Source organism: Pipistrellus hanaki, assembly GCF_964339955.1.
Source record: "Pipistrellus hanaki genome assembly, chromosome: 12".
NCBI classification, from domain to species: domain Eukaryota; kingdom Metazoa; phylum Chordata; class Mammalia; order Chiroptera; family Vespertilionidae; genus Pipistrellus; species Pipistrellus hanaki.
This window is the reverse complement of record NC_140514.1, coordinates 53,191,140-53,216,469: the sequence shown is the minus strand read 5'-3', so window position 1 is coordinate 53,216,469 and position 25,330 is coordinate 53,191,140. Positions and strand designations below refer to the sequence as shown.

Below are 25,330 nucleotides of genomic sequence, written 5' to 3'. Positions count from 1 at the left end.
GACCGGAAGCGGTTCTGGGAGAGCGTCTTCGTCATCCCGGGCCTCCCTTAGGCCATTCAGGGCCTGGGGGCGCCCAGAGGGCGCTGGTGCGGATGTAGGCGCTGTGGGCCCTCCGTTGGCCAGGCTGTGGCTCAGTCTCTCTTTGTATGAAGGCCACTGGTTGGACTCCCAAACCTAATGATTTGGGGTAAATTATTAAGGACGAATTAAAATGCTAATGGGCTACATGTTCTGTTGTTTTTTCCCCAACACCCTCACTGTTACATGTAAATGCAGGGCTCTAGGTGCCTCACAGCCTTGCCCGGAGCGCTTTTAGCATCACCATGGAGACAGCGAATTTAAAGTATATTCTGGCCACCTGGGCAGAGCTAGGAGGATAAGCAATATATATTTTATGATTATTTTATTTGTGCCCTCTACAGCTACAGGACACATATATCCTCTTTTTTTTACCCAAGTTCACCATTTAACTGAAAAGTTGGTTATCCTTTCTATTGTCATAGCTTCTTTGGACCCACAGACCCGCTCATTGTTAATAGTTACTAACAGTATTTGCTATACATTGGACCGTGGCACCGAAAGCCATTGCGAAGCCCTTTCTTATAGACTGTCTTCATGTTTAAACATGTGCCCCACACCGTGAAACACCCCTGCTCTGTAATGAAGACGGGGTGGCGGGAGGGGGAGAGACCGAGTGTGTGTGCTTTGTCATCATGTCATTGATTAGGCGAGACCCTCCGTCAGGAAGCGGTTGTCTTGCTCCATCTTTGGCACCTGCCCGCCCTGGACCAAGTGGGAGCTCTAAGCACAAGGATGGCAAGGTCACAATCAAAATGCTTCTGCTGGGAAATGAGGCCGGTGCTCATTCTGAGAGACACATGGGTTCTTTACAGCCCGTAGTGTTAGCTCTGTGCCTCCACAGGCCGGGTTTCTCTAGCGAGCTGGAAAAAAAACAACAATCAAAAATACAAGTGTGTTCCCTCCTTTCACGACTCGGGTCCCGTCCTCATTATTAGTTACATTAGGCCCTTTATTTCCCCCAATAGGGGGAAGGAACACTATTTCTTCCTCAGTCCTCCCGTTATCTGGTGTCTGGTCACTTCATAATTGCGTTTTAGAAGAAGAGATATTAATTTTCTTCAACAAAAGGCCGAGTTCCTTGATGACACGCCATAATTCAATTTCCGCTCTCCCCCTTCGTTGCCCGTATCCCTTCCTCCTGGCACATTTTTCATAGTTAGGAGGAGTGATAGTGTCAGATATATCAAAAGGAAGAATTGATTCAGTCCTAGTTTGACGACTTGACTGATTAACAGAGATCAGAAGAAGGCTCGTAACTGTGAAAGCCACTGCAGCATGGAGCTTAACAGCTCTTCAGGGAGCCCGTTAATGAAAGAATCACTACAGAAACAGCCATGCACGGGGAAAAAGGAAGGAAAATACAGGAGCATGCCCACATAGCACTCGGGGGCCATGTCATAGGAGGAAATGTGCTCGTGATTTCTATTTACACATCGCTATAATTACCGTCTGCCGTAAGAGTCCTCTCAGCCTCCTCCTGTCAAAGTTGCTTAGACAGTTCCTCCTTCACACGCACGCAGAGGTCTAGCGCTGGCTGGGACTTGTCCTCAGGACTTTTCTCCTCCCGAAAGCTGTTATTATCTGACACCCGAGCCCGCACTGCTTGGTTAGACTAGCTTTAACCTGATCCGTGTTCTTGTCGTCATCACCATTTGTCCGTGAACCAGACTTCTGCACGTGGGTGAATGTCATGTTGGACTGTAGCCTTTAATTTTTGTGTGTAATTATTCTCTTTTCTTTCTCCTGATGCAGCGTCTACGAACCAGATAGAAATGTGCTACGGAGGAAAGAACGAGAAAGGAGAAACCAGGAGACCCAACAGGATGATGGCACATTTAATTCCAGTTATTCCCTCTTCAGTGAGCCCTACAAGGTAGACGGTTTTCCGTTGTTTCTCTCCACCCCTCGCTCCCTGGCACCTCCAACCCCGGGATGACAGTCTTCACCAGAAGAGTCGCCTAATCAAATTCCAGTCAGGTTTCTGCCTGTTCAGCTGAGGGAAGGCCACCTCGCCACTAAGAATGGGAGTCTCCCCCCTCAAATCTTGGTGTCAATATTGAGATCTGCTTGCTATCATTTTTATCAATAACATACATGCCCTCTCTGCATTGATTTTCAAATTCAGCGCCACTTGTTATGTTCCCTAAGGTTAGAAACAAACACAGTTCCGAGAGGTTGAGTCCCATATCTGTCACCCATGAATCATGCGGGTACCGGGGTTACCTGATAGGGCCAATAAGAAAGAAACTGTACCGAAGGCCAGAAATATCAGCACTCTCCCGAAGTGGGACGTCATCCCAGGAGCTCAGGCTGCACGGAGCTTGTGTAGTTTAGACTCGTAGCTTCTTGCATAGTTAGCCTGTGTGCATTGAAGCTTCATTCTAGCTTCTTCCGCCTGCCATTCTGGGTTTCTGGCAGGGATGATTATGTAGTTAGAACTTGGAAAGGGAACCGTTGGAACCAAATCTGATTTTTAGGAAAGGCTTCTAGTGGGACTATGAAAAGGCAAAAGTCCCTCCTGGAGAGCCTCCGTCCGGGCTGCTGTGTGGAGGGGCCGGCATGCCGTCTGGACATCCTCACGGCCGCACAGGCCCCGGGACGGGCCGGCCCTCTGGGTCTGGGGTGCAGCGAGCCTGACGGACTTCCTCAGCGATGATGGTTTAGGTTTCACCTCCAGCTCGCGTTCTGCACGTGGCGGCCCTGGCGCTGTGGTCGATGACGGCGCCTCGCTGCGGTGTGCCGTGTTCCGTGGCCTCTAAGGACAGGCTGTGCTTTCTCTTTCTCCAGACCAACAAGGGGGACGAGCTCTCCAACCGGATCCAGAACACGTTAGGCAATTACGATGAAATGAAGGACTTCTTAACCGACAGGTCTAATCAGAGTCACCTCGTTGGCGTTCCCAAACCTGGGGTTCCGCAGGCCGCCGTGAACAAGATCGAGGAACATTTTGTTGCGGATTCCAGAGCCCAGGCCCAGGCCTCCGCGGTCGGCAGCACTGCATCTGCCACGCCAGCGGCTGTGCCCACGCAGCAGAGCAAGAGGGGCTCCGTGGGCTGGCAGAAGGCTGGGCACCCGCCCCCCGACGGCCCACCGAGAGCGAGCAAGCGCGGACACAGGCTGATCGATCTCACCAGATCCGCTCCGCCAAAGAACCCGAGTCAGAAGCCTAACCACTGTGTGTCCAGCCCCTCCTCCTCCCCCCCTTCTCCTTCTTCTTCCAACACAGCACAACAGAGCTCTCTCAGGACCTTGCTTGGCGATGGCGTGGGCAGGCAGCAGCCGCGGGCCAAACAGGTGTGCAATGTGGAGGTGGGTCTTCAGACCCAGGAGAGACCCCCCGCCATGGCAGCCAAGCACGGCGGCAGTGGACACTGTGTTCAGAACTTCCCTCCATCCCTGGCCTCCAAGCCCAGCCTGGGCCAGCAGAAACCCACCGCGTACGTGCGGCCGATGGATGGCCAAGACCAGGCTCCCGATGAGTCTCCGAAGCTGAAGTCATCCGCGGAAACCAGCGTGCACTGCACGTCCTACAGGGGCGTCCCGGCTGCCAAGCCAGAGTCCACCAGAGCCAAGGCCAAGCTTTCCAAGTTCAGCATCCCCAAGCAGTCGGAGGTGAGTCTTTTCTCATGGCTTCTGCAGGCATCTGGGTGGGCCTGCGTGTTCTCCTGGCCGCTGAGGATTCAGTGCCCAGCTTTTTTTATTTCAGTGTGTGACCGCCTTCACGTGGTAGGATTAGTAGTAGTCAGTGAGGGAGGATGTACGCATCAGTAATGCTTTCTTACTGTTTCACACTGAGTACAGGCAGACTTTTTAAGTTCCAGCAAATGTAATTGTAGGTGTGTCCCTGTTAGTTCAGGAAGGAATATCTCCTTGAATGAGTTCAGGGGATAGTTTGTAAACAAGCCAGTATTATGGAGATATTAAATCCTAAAAATGAAGGTACTTCACGAACCATAATTTTCGGTATGTGAAGAGGTTAATTTTCATTAGTAAAATAGTTCAGATATTTAATATTTTGGTCAGTTTTGGAATGTTCCAGGACAAACTTTACAAGGTAAACAAACTTCTGAATGATTTTGAAAGTAATTGTTAAATGATTAAATGTTGATTATGGTAAATATTCAGATGTCCCATCTTTATTATAATATTTAAGATCCAGGTTCATTGGTGTTAATTAATAAAGTGAGGACTCTTTGTGTCCCATAAAAATTGTCTTAGGCTATAGGAAGAAAGTGAAATATTTTAGCTCAGATTCTCCTAGTTTGCATTGTGACTTTATTCAAATGTGAAGATTAGATGTAAAGAACATGAATTTAAAACAAGCAGATCACATAGTCACAGAGGTAGCAAAGAGGCATGACTAGTAACTTGAACAGAAGTCTGGGTGGGAAATGTTTTGTCTTAGAGAAGCATATCTCCTACTATATTTCTAATTGATGACAGTTGTCAAGAGCGCAGGAATAAGAAATATGACTGCACATGTTTTATTTTACTGTGATTAAGGTGCAGTAACTGAAATAGATGTGTGTTCTGGAATGTTGTACTTAGAAACTGTTCAAGATTTTCTTTTCTTTTTAACATATTCTTTTCTAAAGATAGAGTAACACTGTTGGCCAGGCTAGTCTTCGTGTCTTAATTTGATCTCATAACCAAATGAAGCAGATGATTTAACGTATCTTCTTGATTGCCCTACAATGCTGATCTTAATCATTTCTGAGCTATCATCTCAGAAAGCACCATGCACCAGTTGGGAGGCCAATATCTTACCTAATTAGACAAGACTTCCTTCTTTTACTTGGAGGCGTTTACACAGGTCCTAATGAGGAAATTGTACCAAGGACCAGTAACATCTTCTGATAATTCATTCATGATGGACCCCAGAAAATATTCATTAGAAATTAATAGAAGCAAAAATGTAACTTCTGCAAGCATTTATGTTTTTAAAAGTTTATAGGAAACACACACGGATCCCACCTTACAAAATTGAATTCATTAAGCTTTTTGATTTTTGTTATTACTGTCAAATGACCCTGTAATGGCAACAAAAAACATGGTTTTATCCTTGAATAGAGGTGACCGCAACCATCAGGAATCCCTTTATAATTTCAATTCCAATTGATTCTTTGTTAAAATTATTTTTATGTACCAAAAAAACTTCAGATTTATTCTGTAATAATTTATTTATTTTGGAACCCATTGAGCTGACAAAGCTCTGGTTATAAGCCAGTGTTTGATCGCCAGTTCCGCCTTATGCAAGTAATTACATAGTTTGCATCAGGTTTTTGGGTATGTCATTAATAACGTGGACACTTTCAGGATGCCCTTGCAGGAGCCAGATTGCGAATGACATACTGGACTGGTGTTCAGTAATCTGAGCAAGGGGAAAAGGCCTGGGATAGAGTCAGCCCGACAGAAATTGGAGCTTTTATGCAGGAAGTGTTTCACTTCCCCCACGTGTAATATCATACGCAGTCAGCTTGCTTCTTCCTAACGTTCTGTGCTGACCACTTCAAAGAGGGCAATCATGCATTGATAGACAGGAGGTAAGGAAAAGTGTTGTTGGTAGGACAAAGTTGTAATGGGTGGATTTTTCGGGGAGGGGGAGAAATGCAGTCTTTATTTTAGTGGAAAGCATTGCATGTTATGGAAAAGATGGTAATTTGAGTATTGTAGTACTGCTATGTTTAATCAGCCCACTATCACATTAACAAAAAGGCTCTTTCCGGTCAGTAGCATGGTGGTAGTTGTAAGTAACATTCCCCAACCTTCAAACTCAAAGGTTTTTTTTTGTTTGTTTGTTTCTTTTTACATTACTCCAAGAAATTAAGAAATACCTTTTGGCAGGTATAACATTTATTGTTTTTAGGGAATTCCATAAAATCCACAATCTTAACAGAAAATGAAGAATTTTACCAAACCAATAAGATTTTACTTTGGGGGGAATACTTGCATTTATTTTTTGTAGAAACTAAAATAATTTTAAGACTAAAATATCTTCTATAAAGAGTTGACTGATCTCCTGTGAAGCAGAGAATGTGTTTTTTTAGGGAAATTGACAGAAGAAATGATCTGAATGGAACTTGTATCTTGATTATACATTTTCAGGATGCTAGCTGTTGACAAGGCTTAGGGCAGTATGAAGAATCTGGGGGCTAAAAGGAAGTGTTAGGTAAAGATGACAAAGACAGGGAAGGTGCAGATATAGCTGTATGATGTTGTGTAGGCACATTCCTCATGAGAAGAATCAGGTCAAGGACAAGGTATACTGATGTGAAAAGTATTTTAAAAAAATCTAAGATGTGGTCACTGCCTCCAAGAAATTTACAGGAATTGAATAAATTCAGTGCTAGCACTTGGCTTTTACTTTGTAATTTCTGTCACTTGAAGTCCAAACTAAATTTAATATCATCTGTCTTGCCCTAGGACCGTGGTTGGCAAACTGCAGCTCGCGAGCCACATGCGGCTCTTTGGCCCCTTGAGTGTGGCTCTTCCACAAAATACCATGGCCTGGGCGAGTCTATTTTGAAGATGTGGCGTTAGAAGAAGTTTAAGTTTTAAAAATTTGGCTCTCAAAAGAAATTCCAACCGTTGTACTGTTGATATTTGGATTTGTTGACGAATGAGTTTGCCGACCACTGCCCTAGGAAAATTCTCTCACCTTTGTAGTCCTTGTAGTAGAAAAATATTCTGCTTTATTTTTTTTACAATAGAGAATTGGTGACTCTATTTTGCCTGATTTTACACTTGTACATTCTTTTGAGAGAGAGATTTGAGAGAGAGATACACTTGTACATTCTTCATTGGTCCCTCACAACACCTGTACTCTGTCTGCTGCTGTGGTGAGTTATTTCTTACAATTCTTTAGTCCTCAATAATAGGTAAATTAGTGTAGAAAAATTTAGTGCAATTTGATGTGGAAGTTAAGGATCTCAAGGGAATTCCTTAACTGATACACCTGCCTCCTAGCTGGTTTTCCCCAGCTCAGTTTTGTGTTTAATGAAAAACATGTTTTTGTTGTTGTCGCTGCGTCTTTCACTCTCGGTGCCGCCCTCAGTAGGTGAGCCCTTCCTGGGTATCAGGGAGGTGGCTCTGTTAGTGAGAGTCCGAGAACCTCACGGGTGACCGAGACACGCATCCGGCAATGTTCCAGGGCCGGGCACCCTAAATGTAACTTCCAATCAAAGAGAATGACTTTTTGTCTCACACACAAACACAAAATTAATATTTTGCCCTTAACATGTAATTTAAGATTCAGATGATGGGGGACTTTTTCTGGAGGGCCAGGTGCAGGTTTTGTGGGAGCTAAAGTTGACGTTGTCTTGGTGATGGTGGGGTTCTCTTTAGGAAAAACAGAATTAAAAATACCTTTCTCCTGAAATGTTTACAAGAACATGTAGAAACCTCTGCTCCGGAGGCCCTGAGGCTGACGTGTCACCAGCTTTTCTGTGTATCTGTCTTTGGCTCATGGAATAATAATACATTATTATTTAAATGATAACTTTAGATGTGAAAAGAGTGCTTCATAGTAGCTCCAAACTTCGTAGAACTTAAAAAAATAATGTCTAACGCCAGGTGATGTAGCAAATGAGACAACACTGAAAAAATCTGGTCTGCGGTGCCACAGAGACAGCAGATGGTCTCACAGGCTCTGGAACATTCCCGTCCCAGCAGGGGCACTCCACCGCCCACAGGCCGGCCGGAGCTGTCAGTAATGGCAGCCATGAACCGGAACTGCTCCTGCAGAGGCTCCGGGCTGAAACGGAAGCACTTGAAAAGGGAATGAAGGAAGGAAGCCAGGAGAGAAACACTTACACACGAAAGTCAGTGAATCTACTGTGTTTTAGAAGTTTTCGTCATGGTTGAAAATTCACCCATAAGAACAGAGTAACCATTTTTGGTTGATCAGAATTTTATTTGTTAAGATAAGTAATTAAATAGCTGAAGACATGTTGGTTAATCATCGCATTTTCACAATGGGCATTTTTAAATCACCATCTATACCACCAACAGGAGCAGAAAGATAAAGTACCATGATTCTACAAAATGGCTTCTTAGAAAAGCAATTAACTGATTTTTTTTTTTTTTTTTTTTTTTTTAAGTTCACGGAAGATAAATGGTGTGAGCTTCCTATTTCCTGTCACTCTTGGCTACCTTTGTATGAAAATGGGTTTCTTCCACATTAAAGTTGGCAGCAGCCTATGGGGGAAAGGCATCTGCAGAGCAATGTGTCATTACACATTCAGGCCAGGCTGCAGCTCCTCATTGCATTTGAGCTGCTTGGTGTTTTCACATCAGCCATGCTGCTCCTCGCTCACTGATGACATGAGGGTGTGGGCCAGCCTGGAGACTCGGTTTCCCTGTCTGTTATGGACTCGTCCTCCCCACGTGCCTGGTCACTGTTCCCCTTCACCCACTGAGACAGAAGCCACGTCCTGGGGCACAGTGTGGCTTAGCAACAACACGGATGGTTATGCTCTGCACACCTCCTGTCCCATAATGCACGTGCTCCCTTCTCTAACCGTGAACATGGTCAACTTGTACCGTGCAGACTGAGAAGAGTGACTCAAAACTTGGATTTTAGGTGTAGAACAAAAGCATCTGTTTTCTGAATTGCGGAAGGGTCATTCTGAAGGTCATTGTGAAGGCTGGGAAGTGGATACGTTGCCATATTTTTTGGTACTTTTATGTCTAGCCAGTGGGGCCCTAAAAGATAAAGCACTTAATCACTTGAAAAGTTGAAGAATGCATATTAAATGTGTCCTGTCCCACCCCCTGCCTCTGGCTGCTTCAGGGCAGCGTCCAGGCTGTAAGGTAGGAGACGGCCCCCAGTTCTGGAACCGGCCCCCAGGGGAGGCTGTGAGCAAGCCCCACTTCGTTTTTCCTGATTGTTTTTCTCAGCTCTCACAGAGCTTTCTCTCGGAAAGCATCTGGACAGGTTACTGCTGTTTTCCCTTAAACTGCAATCTTGTGTGTGGACTCCAACCCTGGGGATAATCAAGAGCCTGAGATCTCTGTGTTTGGAGCCACTTGCAGAGATGACCTTCGATTCAGCATCGCTCCCACCCTGGAAGCGTCACTGGACAGCCCAGTGGGAAAAGCCGTGTGTGTGTGTGTGTGTGTGTGTGTGTGTGTGTGTGTGTGTGTGTAGTTTATCATCCCTTGGTTGGAAATGGTGTGTGAGCACAGGGGGAGGACCGCTGCCATGCAGACCAGCCAGGACGGGGCTCACACCCTGGCTGTACCTACCACACGGTGGGAGGGAGTTGTTTAACTTCCAGGCCTAAGTTTTCTCAAGTGAGAAGGGGAGAACTTGATCATACGTGCTTGGCAGGTTTATTGGAGGGAGGAGTAGAGGACACAAAGTATGTAACTTGCTTATAAGCACTCGATAATATAGTAAACATTTGGGTAATATCGGCTATGTTATGCTTACTAGCGATACTTCTGAAACAACAACAGCAAACAAAATATGGAGATGAGGGATTATTGGAAGTGGTTTTGTGTGAGGCAGAGATGGGGTGGGAGGGAAAGAAAAATGAAATTCTGAAAGTCCTTTTGTGTTTGTTAGAAATAATGAAGTCTTTGAAGACACAGGTGATCCTGGATCACTCTAGCAGAGCCTGAGTATCCTGCGTCTCCCTCGTTGAATGCTTGGCCCTCTGTGATTTTATGACGAGGCTGAGATAGGATTGTCATTCTGTGTAGCTGGCTGTTCTGAGCTGTCTTCTCTATGGACCGTGCCACACTTGAGCTGTGTCTCAGTTAAATGTAATACGGAACCAATAATATTTGGGCTGAGGAAAATGCTAAACATTCCAGGTAGTCGGTACTTGGGATGACTCGCTGAGATGGAGCTCTCTGGAGCTACCAAGTGTCGATGGCACGCGTAGCTGGGCTGAGCCGAGCCTTGCTAGGCGATGAACATGGATTCCCCTGCCGCTCAGGATCCGTCTCTCTGCACAGATGGCCGGCTTTCCAGCAGCATGAGGAGTGCTGATTGTCTGAGTTTGACTCTCACTCCATGGCGCCTGGTGACCGGCTTTATGTGAGATGAGGAGTCACGGTTGCACCGTGATCAGTTTGCGCTGCTATAAGGAAGCACCTCCCAGTGGCTGGCTTAGAGCCACAGGGATGAATTGTCTGACGGTTCCAGAGGCTGGACGTCTGAAAACGCGGTGTGGGCAGGCTTGTTTCCCGAGGGCTGTGAGGGAGAGCCGGTTCCAGTCTCTGTCCTTGGCCGGAGAGGCTGTCTTCTTGTTTTTGCCCTGTCCTCCCTCTGTTGTGGTCTGTCCAAATTTCCCCTTTTGGTAAGGTGTTAGACTGCATCAGGACCCACCCTAATGACCTCATTTTAACTCGATTACCTTTGTAAACACTCTATTTCTACGACACAATTCAGTGCAGTAAAACCCATGGGTAGCATTTTTATGACTACTTAATACCTTAATACGCAGTACTGCTAGGACAGTGACTGGTGCATAGTAAGCCCTCAGTGAAATCCACAGTAATAATATGGATCATAATCAGTATAATTATGTTAGCTCTGTTTGCTTTACACTTAGCTTCTCTTATGCTCAGGTCTAGATGCTTTGAGAGCTCGGAATCCAGAAACTGAGATGAGGAGGATGAATTTCGATAAAATCTGAGAGCCTTAAAGGCAGGGATTTCCTTTTGTTTTTACTTCTTAGTAACTGAAGCATCCCTACCTGTGCCTGGCATGGAGTTGCTGCTCAGTACAGATTCATTGAATTACTCCGTTAACTTAGGGATGTGAGTGAAGGAAGACACTCCCCTCGGGCACTGACCCCGCTCCTTGGGGGCTCAGTGATTCCTGCTAACCCTCTATGGGCAGAGGAGCCGCCTTCTCACCTGTAACTTACAGCTGCTGCTGCAGAGAGAACCGGGAGCCACACTCACCGGTGTGCGACCCAGCCTGTGGAATAAACTGTGCCCTCTGTGCTGACCTCAGGCCGAGGCTCTGCCTCGTTTTCCTGGTTCTCTGCTCTGTGTTCATAGGAGCCGCCCTGGCTGGGGGCAGCGTGCCCAGTGCTGCGTGTGTGTGCTGCCGCAGATGCTGTGCTCTCTGGCCACATGGCATGCGCTGTTGGAAAAGGAGATGGTGGGAATAGGAATGGGAGGGCTGGGCCCAGGCCTTCTGACTCTGCCCCATGGATTACATTGCGGGGGGCTTACAGGAGCCTGCAATGCATGGCGCTCTCAGAGGCCCCTCGATCCCAGCGGGTCCTGACTCCCAGATGTCCCCGGGGCCTCTTCTCCGCACGTTGTTACGTGCTTCACTGACCCGTTTCACTCACTCATGGAATGCATTGTTTCATAATTGATGCAAACAGAACCCACATCTTTATCCGGAGCTCTCTTTACCTGTTGTCCTTCAGAAATATCGCTGGTTACATAGCCTTGGGGTCCACAGGGCCCTTGGCCTGTCTTAATACACAGTAAGTGGTTGGCCCCTTATCTCGGACACAGAAAGGTGAACAATGGGAAATAAATGGATGCATTCGGCTATTTTTGCAAGCCCTGAAAACAAACAAAGGCCAGCCCCGCTAACCACTCGGTGCCTAAGTATGCTAATTAACCTGTGATCTTTGTTGGGTTAATTTGCATACCCACTCCTGATTGGCTGGTGGGTATTGCGAAGATACACTCAATTTGCATCTTACTCTTTTATTACTGTGTACCTGAATATACCTGCAAGACTTCCAGCAAGCTTCCCTCCCACCACTGCCACCTCTGTCGCCACGCTCCCACCTCTCCAGGCCTTGCTTTCCACTTCCCCTTCCTCTTCCTTCTATGCTGTCTTCAGTCTTCACTCCTCCCTCCCTCTGTGTATGCAAATTAACCACCATCTTTGTTGGGTTAATTTTCATACTCACTCTGATTGGCTGGTGGGTGTGCCTTGTATAGTAGAGTGATGGTTAATTTGCATATTACTTTATTATGTTAGGGGTGTGTGTGTGTGTTAAGTCTAACATATGAAACCATAAAGAATTAGATGAAAACTTTTCTATCTGGAATTTATTTTGGTATGTTGTCTTTACTTATTTGCTTATTTTTTTTCAAATAATCGAATCTTAGCATAAATTATTAATTAGTCCATCTTTTCTTTCTAAATTTAGTAAGAAAGAAGATTAAGTACTTACTAGTGGAATTGTGGTGTAGCTATAAGTAGGGATCCTATAATACAATTTCTTGTGAAACTAGAAATCTTAAATTGAAATGCTCCATCTTTTCTTCAAGGCAAAGTTCTGCGCCTCTACAGTTGGCTCCAACCATTGAAGAGCTTCCCTTCTGTATTTCTATTGTGTAATGTTTGTTATACGATGTTATTGTTTACTTTTCTCTGTGTGTTCTGATCTCACCAGTATTGTAAGACTTTGAGGAGAGAGTTCCCTTTCCATTCACGATTACACCGTCTTCTAGAATAGGGTCCTATTAGATCGGTACTGAATTATTTTCCCCCTGAGGTCTACAGATTGAATTTCTGCACCAGAAAAATAGAAAGACAAGTCTACTTTAACTTGTTTGAAGGATGTTAGGTAAATCAGTAACAAAAGTAAACAGTAAACACTAGAATGAAGTACAGGCATAGCATATAGTCTGACCTGGCTGCTCTCCATCTACTTCCTGCTACTTCCTAGGCATGCCATTTTCTTTCTTACTTTTCTCCCTTTGCTTATGCTCAGAGTTTCTTCCTTTCCTAGTTTGCCTGCCAGATTCTTCCTCCAAGGCTGGTTCCCCTTATAATGAAAATAATGATGCTTGGACGATAGAAAGTCACCACTTAGAGTCGCTCATTGTTAATATATTGGCATTCTTACTTTCCATCTTTATCCTTCATATTTTTCTATTTATTAATTGTTTTCCTGTTAACAAGTTACATGCTCACTTATATAATTTATATAATGAAGAAAAATAAAATTTAAAAATAAATTCACATCCCACCATCCAGGAAAAAAAAATCACAAAAATAAGATGAACTTCATTTACAAATAACATTCTCTCCCTTTTATCTCTTTCTCTAATGTTTCTTTGGTTTTATCAGATTTGAAGCCTCACACAAGCTTTGATATACACTGAGTGGCTAGATTATTATGATCTCTGAATGCATAATAATCTGGCCACTCAGTATATATCCATCTAATAAAAGAGTAATATGCAAATTGACCATCACTCTAACACACAAGATAGCCTCCCCTATGTGGTCAAAGATGGCCACCCTCATGTGGACACAAGATTGCCACCACAAGATGGCCGGCAGGGGAGAACAGTTGTGAGTGATCAGGCCAGCAGGGGAGGGCAGTTGTGGGTGATCAGGCAAGCAATGGAGGGCAGTTGGGAGGGACCAGGCCTGCAAGGGAGGGCAGTTGGGGGTGACCAGGCCTGCAGGCGAAGTGGTTAGGAGCTACCAGGCTGGCAGGGAAGGGCAGTTAGGGGCAATTGGGCTGACAGGGGAGCAGTTAGGTGTCAATCAGGTTGGCAGGGGAATAGTTAGGGGGTCATCAGGCTGGCAGGCAGAAGCGTTTAGGGGCAATCAGGCAGGCAGGCAGGTGAGCAGTTGGGAGCCAGCAGTCCTGGATGGTGAGAGGGATGTCCAACTGCCTGTGAGACAGGCAGTCAGATATTCCTCGAGGGGTCCCAGATTGGAGAGGGTGCAAGCTGGGCTGAAGGACACACCCCTGCACGAATTTTATGCACTGGGCGTCTAGTATATACATATTAGAGACCAGGTGCATGAATTTTTGCATGGGGGAAGGGGTTCCTGCCAGCCTGGCCATGGGGAAAGGACATGGGTGGTTGGACGGCCTACCTGCTGGTCGAACTCCTAGTCAAGGGGACAATTTGCATATTAGCCTTTTATTATATAGGATATACACTAAGTGGCCAGATTACTATGCATTCAGAGATCATAATAATCTGTCCATTCAGTGTATATTCTTCCAAAATGCCCATCATGTTACTTTTTGTAGATGGTTTTCTCCTTCTGCTTGAATATCTAAAGAATGATTTCTTTAAATTTTGCAGTTTAACTAAAATACGTCTCAGTGTTGAGCATTTCCTAAAACATGGAGTTCTCTGTCAATCTTTCAGGCTCAGTTCATTCTTCTAGTTCAGAGGAATTTTTATATTGTATTTGCACATGATGTTTGCATACACTGTTTTTGATTTGACTCTGAAAGGACTTACCTTATGTTGGATCATCTTTTTCTTTTGTATTGTTTTGTTCCTTTTTAATTGCTTTGATCTATATTTTTTTCAACTGCACTCACTGCAATTTTCCTAAGCCTTTTCTATATGTCAGTAATTCTATTTTTGGTGTCAGAATAGTTTCTTATTATCTGTAATTTTTTTTTCATTATTTCAATCCCATGATCATACAGTTTTGTTTAAAAATTTGTGTCCCCAATGATTACTTAAGTCATTCTCTTTTAAGAATTTACATTTTAATTCTCATTTCTATTTAATTAACTATTAGATTAATTCATTGTCATAACTGAGGGTTTTGTTTTTCATGAAGAAGTTAAAAATCAGACTTGATTCATACTACTAAATTTTTTCTTTTAATGGGCATTTTTCAGTACAAAACACCCAGAAAAAGAAGCATCACTATTAGCTATCAATTGGAGCCTGGTGCTGCCTCATATGATGGATTCCAAAAAATGGCTTAAAAACAAGGCAAAAGCTTATTTTTCTTTCTGATTAAAATCTGAGGTGGTGGACTGCTTTTTTCATTGACATCCTATCATGGATCTGTGCTTCTTCCACACACACCTCTACCACCCGCCACCCCCCATTGGTTCTGCCATTTATAGGGGTGTTATGAATATCCACATGATCCAGGATGGTCCATGTTCCTTTCTAGTCCTCAGAAGAAGGGAAGGGTCGGAAGGGTCAGTCTGGAAGAAAAACAAACCACATCCTCTCATATCCTATTGGCTGGAAGAAGTCACCTAACTATCTTAGCTTCAAAGAAGGCTGAGATATATGTATCCATCTGTATGTTCGGTCACTATATGTCCAGATAAAATTTTTATTATTATGGAAGAAGACATGAGTAGATATTGAGGAAAATGCAGCAGCTATAGCACCTATTACTTTATATCAATGAGTATATGATCTAAGGGTTTATGTCATGATCTTTGTGAGCCCTTCAAAGAAAGGAATTATCTTCCCCATCCTTATTCTCTCAGTGCCTGAGTTCAACATATATTAAGTGTTAATACTTTTTTGTTGAATTGCAGCTTTGAATTAAAATGACACAATGAGTGTAATTTTCTGATTTTCTGGAAGGATGGGTTATATAAATTCATAAAGTGTTTTAGGACATTCTCGACATTTTTGACAAAAGGGAAAGGCTCCCATATTATATTACTCCTGTTTGAGAATTGTTCCTGAAGTCAATGATAGCTGCAAAGGATATGAGTTTAGTGGAAGTAAGTATAGTAGCTATAGTCATTATTATAGACTCTTCTTACTCAGTATGAAAATGTGTTAGGATAATAAGTGGATTCCTATCTAAATTCATGAGTTCTCTTATGACATTTGGGTGAAGCCCGAAATGGATTAATCATTTTCTGATAAAATTTCTTAAGCTGTGATTTCTCTGGTGACCACATTTAATTAGATATTAAAAAAACTGCTTATCATTATACCAACAGGTTTTATGACTGCATTTCCCCCCCTGAGCCGTATTTCACAGATTAAATTGCTAGCAGAAGTAAATAAATAAATAATTTAGTAAACCATAATATACTTAGATTAGAAATTAAAAGCAGGCCCACTTTTTAAATGAAAAATAAATATTTGAGCTTAAATTTAAAGGACAGAGGTAGGTAAGATAGCATACATATACATACATTCCAGTGAAAATAAATCCATTTTGTTATTCCAAGTACTGTTCCCTTCCTTCTCTCCCCCCAACACTCCACCAAGAAATTGGCTATACTTCTTTTTAGTGGAAAAAATTCCATTTAATCTGCAAAGGCTGAAACATTTTGTGTTGAGCTTCTGAAGGTTTTAATTAAGATTTGGTTTGTCTTTTCCTTTTTAAATTCTATACATTGCAGTAAGATTCTCCAACTCCCATGTAATGGCATCTGACTCAGCCCACTCACCCCCAAGAGCTGGAATGCAGAGGAGAGACTTGCTGGCCTTGTAAATGTTGAACTGTAGAGATTAATTTAATCTGTTCTTTTAACAAGTGGAAACCACCGAGATTGATCTGGAAACCCCAGATGACCTTTTTGTGCAGACCAGAGCAAGAGAATTCCTGAGTTGCCCAAAGTACTGAAATCCAATATGGAAGGAAGATCAACAATTGTCAGATTGCCTAAAGGCATAAAGTCTGTAAAGGGTTTAATTTTTCTCAGTTCTGTTCTATTTCCCCAGAGCAGAGGATATTTTTAGGAGAGGTTCTTTTCCCCTCCAGAAGTTTCCTTAGTTCCATTGAATTGGAAGTGAAATGGTTTTTACCTTTCCTGTCTTAATACTGTCTCCAAACATTTTATTGTGGAAAAATACGTACCATAAAATTGACCGTCTTAACCATTTTTAAGTGCACAGTTCAGTAGTATTAATGTATATTCCCACTGTTGTGCAATAGTATTTCATAATCCTTGAGGTTTTTATTCCCTCCTAACTGAAGAGAATTGTTAAGCCTGTTACATCGTATAATACTGATTTTTAAGTATTTTATACTAAAGTGATAATAAGAACGTCATACTGGTCTATTGAAGCAGCATTCTGTGCAAGTAAGTGGCAGCTACTGGAATCTTTCTTGAGCTCAGTAATAACTGCTGCTCTGTCTTCCTTTCCCCGGTGTCTGCAGCATGAGGGAGAACAGTGGTCACTCAGGTCTGACACTGGGCACTCCTTGTTGACTGGCTCTGATGGGTGACAAGACCATTGTGATGTAGGATACTGCTTTTCCTGACGGCCCTTCCAAGGAGTCAGGCTAATTGCATGATGCTCCAGTAAAACTCATTTCAGCTACATCGGGGGGGGGGGGGGGGGGGAGGGAGCGATATTGTTAACACTCGTATATCAGAGCAATGAAAATTAAAAACAGAACATTTTAAAGCAGTGAAATGTTTTTCTAATATCTGTTAATTATCTTATTCAAGTGAATTATATTATTTGCATTTTCAAATGCCTTAGAAATAAGTAAAATGAAAGAGAGCATCACATTTTGAACTGATTTTCAACCTTCTAATTTCATACAATAAAAAATAATATAATACTGATTAAAATTCACAAATGGACTTTTCAGGCATCCTTTCAAACCTAAGTCCCTGATTCTTTCTTTCTTTCTTAGTCTTTACATCACTATTGGGCTCGTGGCAAGCAAAACTAAATTCTCTTAACTGCTCTAGTCTTCAGGTGTACTTAGACCGTGTTCTTTCCAAACATATTTTGATGAGTTGATGTACCAATGACCAAAGAAAAAATATAAAATAGAACATTGTCAGGATCAGTACTACATTTTGTTCTAGATAACGTAAGAGAGAACCTTTTACAATAAAGATTACAATAAAACCTTCACATTACAGTGAAGTTACAATGAGAACACCTTAAGATTATAATATACAAGTGTTGCATGTCCATACAGTTGAGTAATTAATTTTATGTCTTATGCATTGAGATATTGGTATTCTGGATTCTGTGCTCTTTGGCCCTACACGTTTTCCTAGGGGTACTTTATCCACTCAGTGACTTCATATATTATTCTCTCTAATCACAATATGTACCTCTAGTCCTGACCTTCTCCAAACCTGTAAAGCCATATCCTGCCTGTTTTCTTGCTGTGCCCACATGGATATTTTAGCAGGTGCCCCGCACTGAAAGCGGGCAGACTGATTTTCTTCGGAGCAGGCTTCTCCTCTGAAACTCTGTGTGTTGGTCAGAGGAGGGCCTTGCACTGGGGCTCAGAGCTAGAACCTTTGAGTCCTTCTCATTCACTGTGCTCCCAGCATTCCACCTCTACTCTACCATTAACCCCTTGAATCTCGTCTCAGAAAGTCGCTTGGTGGGATCCCTCTCCCCCATGTTTCCTCACCTCTTGGCTTCTTGCCATTAATTTCTTCCCACTTTAGTTCAACATCCACATCGCTGCCAGACATGCACAGCTGAAAACCTGCTTTTTAAAAGGAAGAACTAAATCTTGTCATTTTACATTCTTGCTCCAGCAGCTCCCTTGTCCCTGGCTTTGCTAGATCAGCTTTCAGTATTCCCCATGGGTAATCTGCAGGCCAGCGATTGTGAGGGATGTCAGTAGCTCTGTAAAATGGTGTTCAACTTAAACTGATTTTTGCCAGATGTATGTTAGGAAGCCCCAAAAGGAGAATGCAGGATGTAACATTTTCCAAACTTACTTGATCACAAAACATTTTTTTTGCAAATTAACTCGTGGAATCAGTATTCTGAGAAACACATGCTAGAAAATACTAATTTTCTGGAGGCTGACAAATCCAGATCCTTGGACCCAGAATACAGAACACTTCACACTCTTGCATACACTGGCCTTTTTAGCTTTGACTCGCGACATTGAGCCAGGGACTCTACGCTTCAGCCTCTGGAACTAGATTGCTGTCCCCTGATGTGCTATGGAACTTCATGCTCCGTGCCTTACAGTCAGTTCCTCCGAACCAGAAATCTTCTGCAGTTGTTGCTAGACCCGCTGTAAGTGGAATCATCTCTGTGAAACCTCTACTCCTCATGGAATAAGCTGCTTTCTGTGTTCCTTCACAACACTTCTTGTCTCCCTATTTGTTATCTGTCTGTCTGTCCATCCAATCATCCATCCATCCACCCACCCACCCATGCATCCATCCACCCATGCATCCATCCACCCATCCATCCGTCCACCCACCCATCCATCCACCCACCCACCCACCCACCCATCCACCCATCACTCAGATATATGTTTCCGTAAGCACACAGCTGTCTCCCCGACAGTCTTGTTCTTGTTCAAGCCCTCACCTTGTCTTGTTCATCTTCACGTCCTTGGCACTAAGTCTGGTGCTGAACATGCAGGTGCTTCACAAGTTAATGCAAAATTAAATGTTAAAAGCTTTAAAAATCACATATCAATTCTTTTCCCAAAGGACTCAGTAATGTTTTATAAGCATGCATTATCTCAGGCTAGAGACTGAGGAAGTGACATACTTTATATCTTACACCCTGTCAGAATTCTGCCTGGACATTAAGTTCTTAAATACCAGACAATATATTTTTAAAATATATGGATAGTACAAGAGAGCCCGTGGATGAAACCTTTGTTTGGAGTGGCAGGTGGTCAGTAGAAAAGTGTCCATACTCTGAGTGAACAGGAATTTGAAATCATAAAGTCTCCTTAAATTCTGGCCACAAAGTTCTTTAAACAAATGCCCATTGTCTGGTATGAGCAAAAGTCCCAGTAACGTTGAGAATAAATCAGAACTGAATGAGCCCTGCGCTGGCCTGGGTCCCCAGCTTGATCTCAGAAGGACGTTAACGGAAGCGCCTGTGGATGGATAAAGTAACATTGACCTCACGCACCAGCTCTGATGTGCCTGCCTGTGAGCGGAAGCAGCGCATGTTTAAGCAAAACCCAGAGTTCAGTTCCCTTCAGCGGAAAAAGTCTGCGGAGTGTTTCGTTGTGGTAGATACGAGTTCTCCAGGGCTTTCACTTACAAATGTGGACACACGTAGATTACTGCAGTGACTGAGGATAAAGTTTTCCACATCCCTTCATTTAGGTTTAGTGGCTCACATTAATTACTGAGTAGGATCAAGCTATCAGAATGCAGCCTTTGCAACCACGTTGCAATAGATGAACAGCCGTAAAGAGAGAGGTCAGAGGCACCCTCCTTTTAGGGTAAAGAGGGTCTCTTTATGCCTTTGACCCCGGTTCATGCATTGACGGCCGCCATTTGAGAAGTGCAGCTGTGAAGCCACTTAGGCTGGAGCGTGCGTGATTGTGTTTGTAATGCTCAGCCTTTTTGTTTCCCAAAGAACGAACGGGGAGGAGAGCGCTTGGAAAACACCGCCCTGTCATCCTTAGTAAGTTGACTTCTCCAGGGGCTCCGAAGGCTAATGCTTACTTACAGCGTCATTTCAGCTTCTGAGATGGTGACTCTGAATGAAAGCTCCCCCACTGTTAGCCCGCCATCCGGCAGGGCCGAGTGCCCCTGGGTATTTTAGTGGTGGTGTGTTTTCAATCTGATTTTGGTATTCATACTCTAAGGCACTAGTAGGTCAACTTGAGTAGGCACTGTCTCACATTTCTTTGCTTTTACATAACCTATTTACATCTGTGGATTTTCATGAGGAATTCTTTCCTTAGGTAAAACAGTGTAGTAATACCATTTTAAAATGCACTTAGAATCGCATTTTACTGAAAATTATATGTTTCGAACTGCTTCTTGGCTTTATAGTTGTGATAATGAGCTACGCAATGAAAATTTATTTAACGTTCACACCTTTTGGGAGGAAAGTCAATTTACGTATTAGACGAGACTACCGCGAACGTTGTGCTATTAATTTAAATTTAAACATTAGGCCAACTTAGTTACTCAAAAAAGTGCTTATATGTTGGACATTGAAAATCATGAAGTTCTGTGCATGTCTTGTTTATTATTTTTTAACTTATTTTATATTGTAAGCTTTTTTGGAAGTACAATTTATAGAGAAAGAAATCCTTGAAGAGTTTTTACAAAGTGAACACATGTAATCATCACCCAGATTAAGAAGTGGGGTACCACCAGACCCCAAGAAATCCTATTCTGTCCCCTCCCAGCAGCACCCCACCCACCCAGTAGTGACCACCAGCCTGACTTCTAAAAGAAAAACCACTTTTGCCCGTTTTTGTACTTTTTATGATTGGCTTCTCATTCAACATTGCATTCACGGGATTCATCAATGTTGAGTGAATTGTCAATTGCACTTTCTCAAAGCAATGGACTGGCATTCCATTAATTTGTCCTTACTTATTCGTTTTTATTATAATTTTACCATTTCATTAATTTTATTTCTCTGATTTTACTGCACACCAATTTGCCTTTTAAAAGGTCAAATGGTATTCTTTTTATTGCATGTGCATGCAATCTTTTAAAACATAGATGAATGAGGCAGCAATAAATTTAGCAAATTTTATGAGTAAAAGAAACTGGTAGCACATTTTCATGATTTGAAAAGAGGTCATGTCCATGGCAGTCCATTGCAATTCTGAATATGTAAAAAGAAAGCGAATCTGGTAAAAGGCCAAAATAAATTTAGTTGCAAGATGATGACAGAAATACAGTTGTGCTTAAGGTTTGGACGTTGCCTTACACTTTATCATTGATTGGATGACATTTTTAAGAGAATCTTTTAGAGCAAAAAAGGTAAATTGGTTTGGTTTCCCAGTACAGAATTTTTCTACCCAGTGAATGCCTCACATCTGTGTATTTGTTTTGCTGCAGACATAACCAGCAAGAGTTTAGCGATGAAATCTGTTCTTAATTATGAGAGCAGCTGTTGGAGGGGTAGCCATTCCTCTCCCCCTCCTGATGTGAGGCTGCCTGGTTTCCTTATTTTTGCCAGCGTTTTTCAGGGTTACGAGTGCAAAAAAAGGGCCCCTTTGTGCGAGGCTGCAATTCGTTTTCTGTCTGAGAGCCAGTGCAAATGGACTAAATCTGCACAGCAGGGTGGTTTTATCTGTCCTCCTTGCGCACTGCAAGCTGCCCTGCCCCTCTGCTCAGCACCAGAGACCTATAAAACCATCCAACAAATGAGGGGGCCGTTAAGTGTTCTGGCAAGACTCTCAGACAGCCAGCGGCTCATGTGAATTAACTGGGTCTCTCCGATGGTGGCAGAGCTGGACGCTGCGGCGCTGGAGCAGAGGATGTGAACGTACTATTTTGTTTTCAGTGTTGTAGATTTACTAACACACCTCTTTCTGTTTCTGTTCAGTTATTTCTACATCCATGGGCTGTAGCATATTATTACTATGCAGGTGACCAACACAAAACAAAAACACTTAGATGCTCAGCCCGGCCCTTCACAGAGGATTCTGTTTTAATTCTCTGGGTATTTAATTGCATACTAAAATAAGGACTTTGGGTGGAATTGATCTGGAAGCTGAGTGAAGAGGATCTTTCATAATTTAATTTAAAAATATATATATTTTATTGATTTTTTTACAGAGAGGAAGGGAGAGAGATAGAGAGCTAGAAACGTCGATGAGAGAGAAACATCGACCAGCTGCCTCTTGCACATCCCCTACTGGGGATGTGCCCGCAACCAATGTACATGCCCTTGACCGGAATCGAACCTGGGACCTTTCAGTCCGCAGACCAATGCTCTACCACTGAGCCAAACCGGTTTCGGCCATAATTTAAATTTTTGACTGAATTTAAAAACTTCATAGATTTCTTTCAAGTCAGAAATCAATAAATTTTTCTCTTGGAGATGATTGATACCCATATATCAATTAATACCCATATATCAATCTTAGATGCTTTGTGCATTAGTTTGAGCTCTCTGTCATTTCAACTCTAACCACAATCAACCGAACACTTGAAGCTTGACATTTTTATTATTTATTTACTTTTAAAAGAATGCTTTATTGATTTTTAGAGAGAGAGGAAGGGAGAAGAGAAAAAAAAGACATCAATTTGAGAGCATAACATTGATTGGCTGCCTCCTGCAGGCCCCTACTGGGGATGGAGCCTGCAACCCAGGCATGTGCCCTGACTGGGAATTGAACCAGCAACCTTTGGGGGCACTGGAGGACAACCAGCCCATTGAGCAACACCGTCCAGAGTGAAGCTTGGCATTTTAAATATTAAAGGCATCTTAAAAAGACAAGGTAAAACTCAAAGTGCATGGAGCTCACTCTCCACCAGCTGCAGGAAAACACTGGGACAGTCTTTTGTTTTATGTGATGTGAAAGGGGAAGGCCTTTTTCTTTCTCCCATTTGAAAAGCAGGGTATTGTAAGCGCTGTGCAGTGGATTTCTTCCCAAATTAGTGAATTAAAGCTAATTGTCCTGCTCCGCTGGCACTTTGTGGAGCCGCTGGTACCATTGCAGAACCTTTCAGGGCCGACGCCAGCCTTCGGAGACGCCTGCCGGCAGCACTCCCTCTCTGATCTTCATTAAACACAGGCCAGCAGGACAGCTCTGTGAGCACCTCAGCCCTTTAACGCCTCTTTCACTCAGCCAATGGGGGAAAGTGAGTTTTTCTCCCTGGATTGTCCAGATAAGTTTATGTTTGTGCTTCCTGGCCTCCGAAGTGAGCGGGTCTGCTCTGCAGTCTCCCTCACGGGTAAGCCACCCCGGGCCCTTGTCGCGTTGGCCGGGTTAGCAGAGGTTTTGTCCAGCATTTGGTATTGGTTCAGGAGATACGTATTGAAAACATTAACAGTAGTGATAAAGAAGACATTTACAAATAATTCACAAGCACTCGTTTGGAGGAGGGGGAAAGAGAGGCGATTATTATCTTTTATATGAGTTATTGAGCAGCGTGCATATTCAAGGCAGAGGGAGGGCCTGGGCCGCTGTCCTGCCGCTGGGGTAGATGCGGGGTAGATGCGGGGTAGATGCGGCGGGAGGGAAACTGCGTCTGGCTCACTCTTGTGCCAGGCTCTTCTCACTAAGATTTTATCTAATCTTTAAGGCCGAACCCTTATCAGCCCAGACCCATGAGTAATGGTTTATGGGCTGAGACTTTTCTCTTTATTAGAGATTTGTGGATGTCCAGTAAATAATAAAAACGTCAAGCTTCCTACGGATGCCTGGTCTCATGCTTGGAGTGTGCATTGAACTTGTAATTGGGACAGAGATTGTCCAATCCCCCAGGGAGAGGACCTGTGTGTGGCAGTTACCTGAATAATTGCAGGTGAGTGAACATAACTCAGAAAGCCAGGAATGTTTTCTGTTTTGTCCATTATTGAACCCTGTCTTCAATTAGGAAGTGTTTTGTTTTTCTGTCCTTTCTGATTTCTGTATTATTTCTGAGCCTAGCTCTCTTCTTGATTGCCCGGTTTTCAGTTTCATTTTGAGTTAAATACTCCATGTTTCCTGCAGATTTCTGGTAAATTTAATATCCTGGTCCACAGCGTGAAGGGAGGTGGACCACCAGACCCAGAGTCATTGGGAATATTTCCAGTATCACATGTCAGCGTGAGGCCGGAACCTCGGGGAACTCGGGCCCGGCGTGTTTTTTTGTTCTGTGTGGGCTACTCTGGTTGGGTCACCTTAGAACTACAAACTGAATTCTGGGGCATCGCTTGGGCCCAGACCACCTCTGCCTGCTTGTGTGTGGCTCCTCCGACCTGAGGAAGAGCCAGATGTAATATCTATGGGGCCTTGCCGGGCCCTGACACCATTAATGGCAAAAAACTTGGGAAATTACCGGCATTTTTGGTCTCTCGTACCTGTCAGTCAGAGGCTCTCTTCTTCTGAAGGTCCTAGTGATGTTATATTTCAGGTGGTTAACAGTCAGTGGACAAGTTCAGCACATAAAATACATCTATTGTAAATGGACTGATTTCCAATGACAGCTTGAAGTTCATATGAGAAATGACATAGATAAAAGTTCATGTTCATTTGCATTTTTAGAACATGATCCAAGACTTAAAGGCAAGTGATAAACTGGGGGAACATTTGCAGTCTGTTAATATCCTTAACACAAAGGACTCTTTAAATATCAAATAGGAAAAAAATCACAATGTTCTTTAAGAAAAATGGATAAAAGTCCCAAGTAAACAGTTCATAAAAGAAGATATCTAGCTGTTTGCCAAAAGAAAGGAAAAATGAAAGTCTAAATATGCAAATGAAAACATCAGTGTCATAATATGTTACCTATCAAATATTTAAAAAAACAGTGAAGATTGGAGAGTGGACAGTCTTGTGGTATCCTTATAGAAGTTAAAATTGTTAACTTTCTGAAGAGTAATTTGGGGTATGCATGGAGAAATTTAAATATTATCTACAGAAATGTGTGTCATAGTTGTACTTAACATATCAAGGAATTGCAAAAAAAAAAAAAAATCCCTTTACCCTATATGGCATTAAATTATAATTTTGAAGAGGAATTATTATCATGAAAAAATGTTCATGATATGTTGTTACCTGAAAAATAAGTATGTAAAAACTGCATATAAAGGATGATCTCAATTTTATTAATAATCAGTCTATTATAAGACATTGTTTTGATTGGTGGCAGTATGGGTTATTAAAAGATTTTTATTCTTTTCCAATATTTGCTTA

General features: G+C 42.9%; 1 protein-coding gene across 5 annotated transcripts in view; it reads left to right on the top strand.

The window, feature by feature from the left end:
• The window catches only part of AFF3 (ALF transcription elongation factor 3), a 464,310-nt gene that overhangs the window by 92,889 nt on the left and 346,091 nt on the right, over positions 1 to 25,330 (top strand). For all 5 annotated transcript variants that reach the window (XM_084900321.1, XM_084900320.1, XM_084900323.1 and 2 more), the window contains 2 exons: positions 1,834 to 1,954; positions 2,869 to 3,693. In XM_084900321.1, coding sequence (XP_084756447.1) covers positions 1,834 to 1,954; positions 2,869 to 3,693 — 946 coding nt within the window. The remainder of the gene's footprint in view (positions 1 to 1,833; positions 1,955 to 2,868; positions 3,694 to 25,330) is intronic.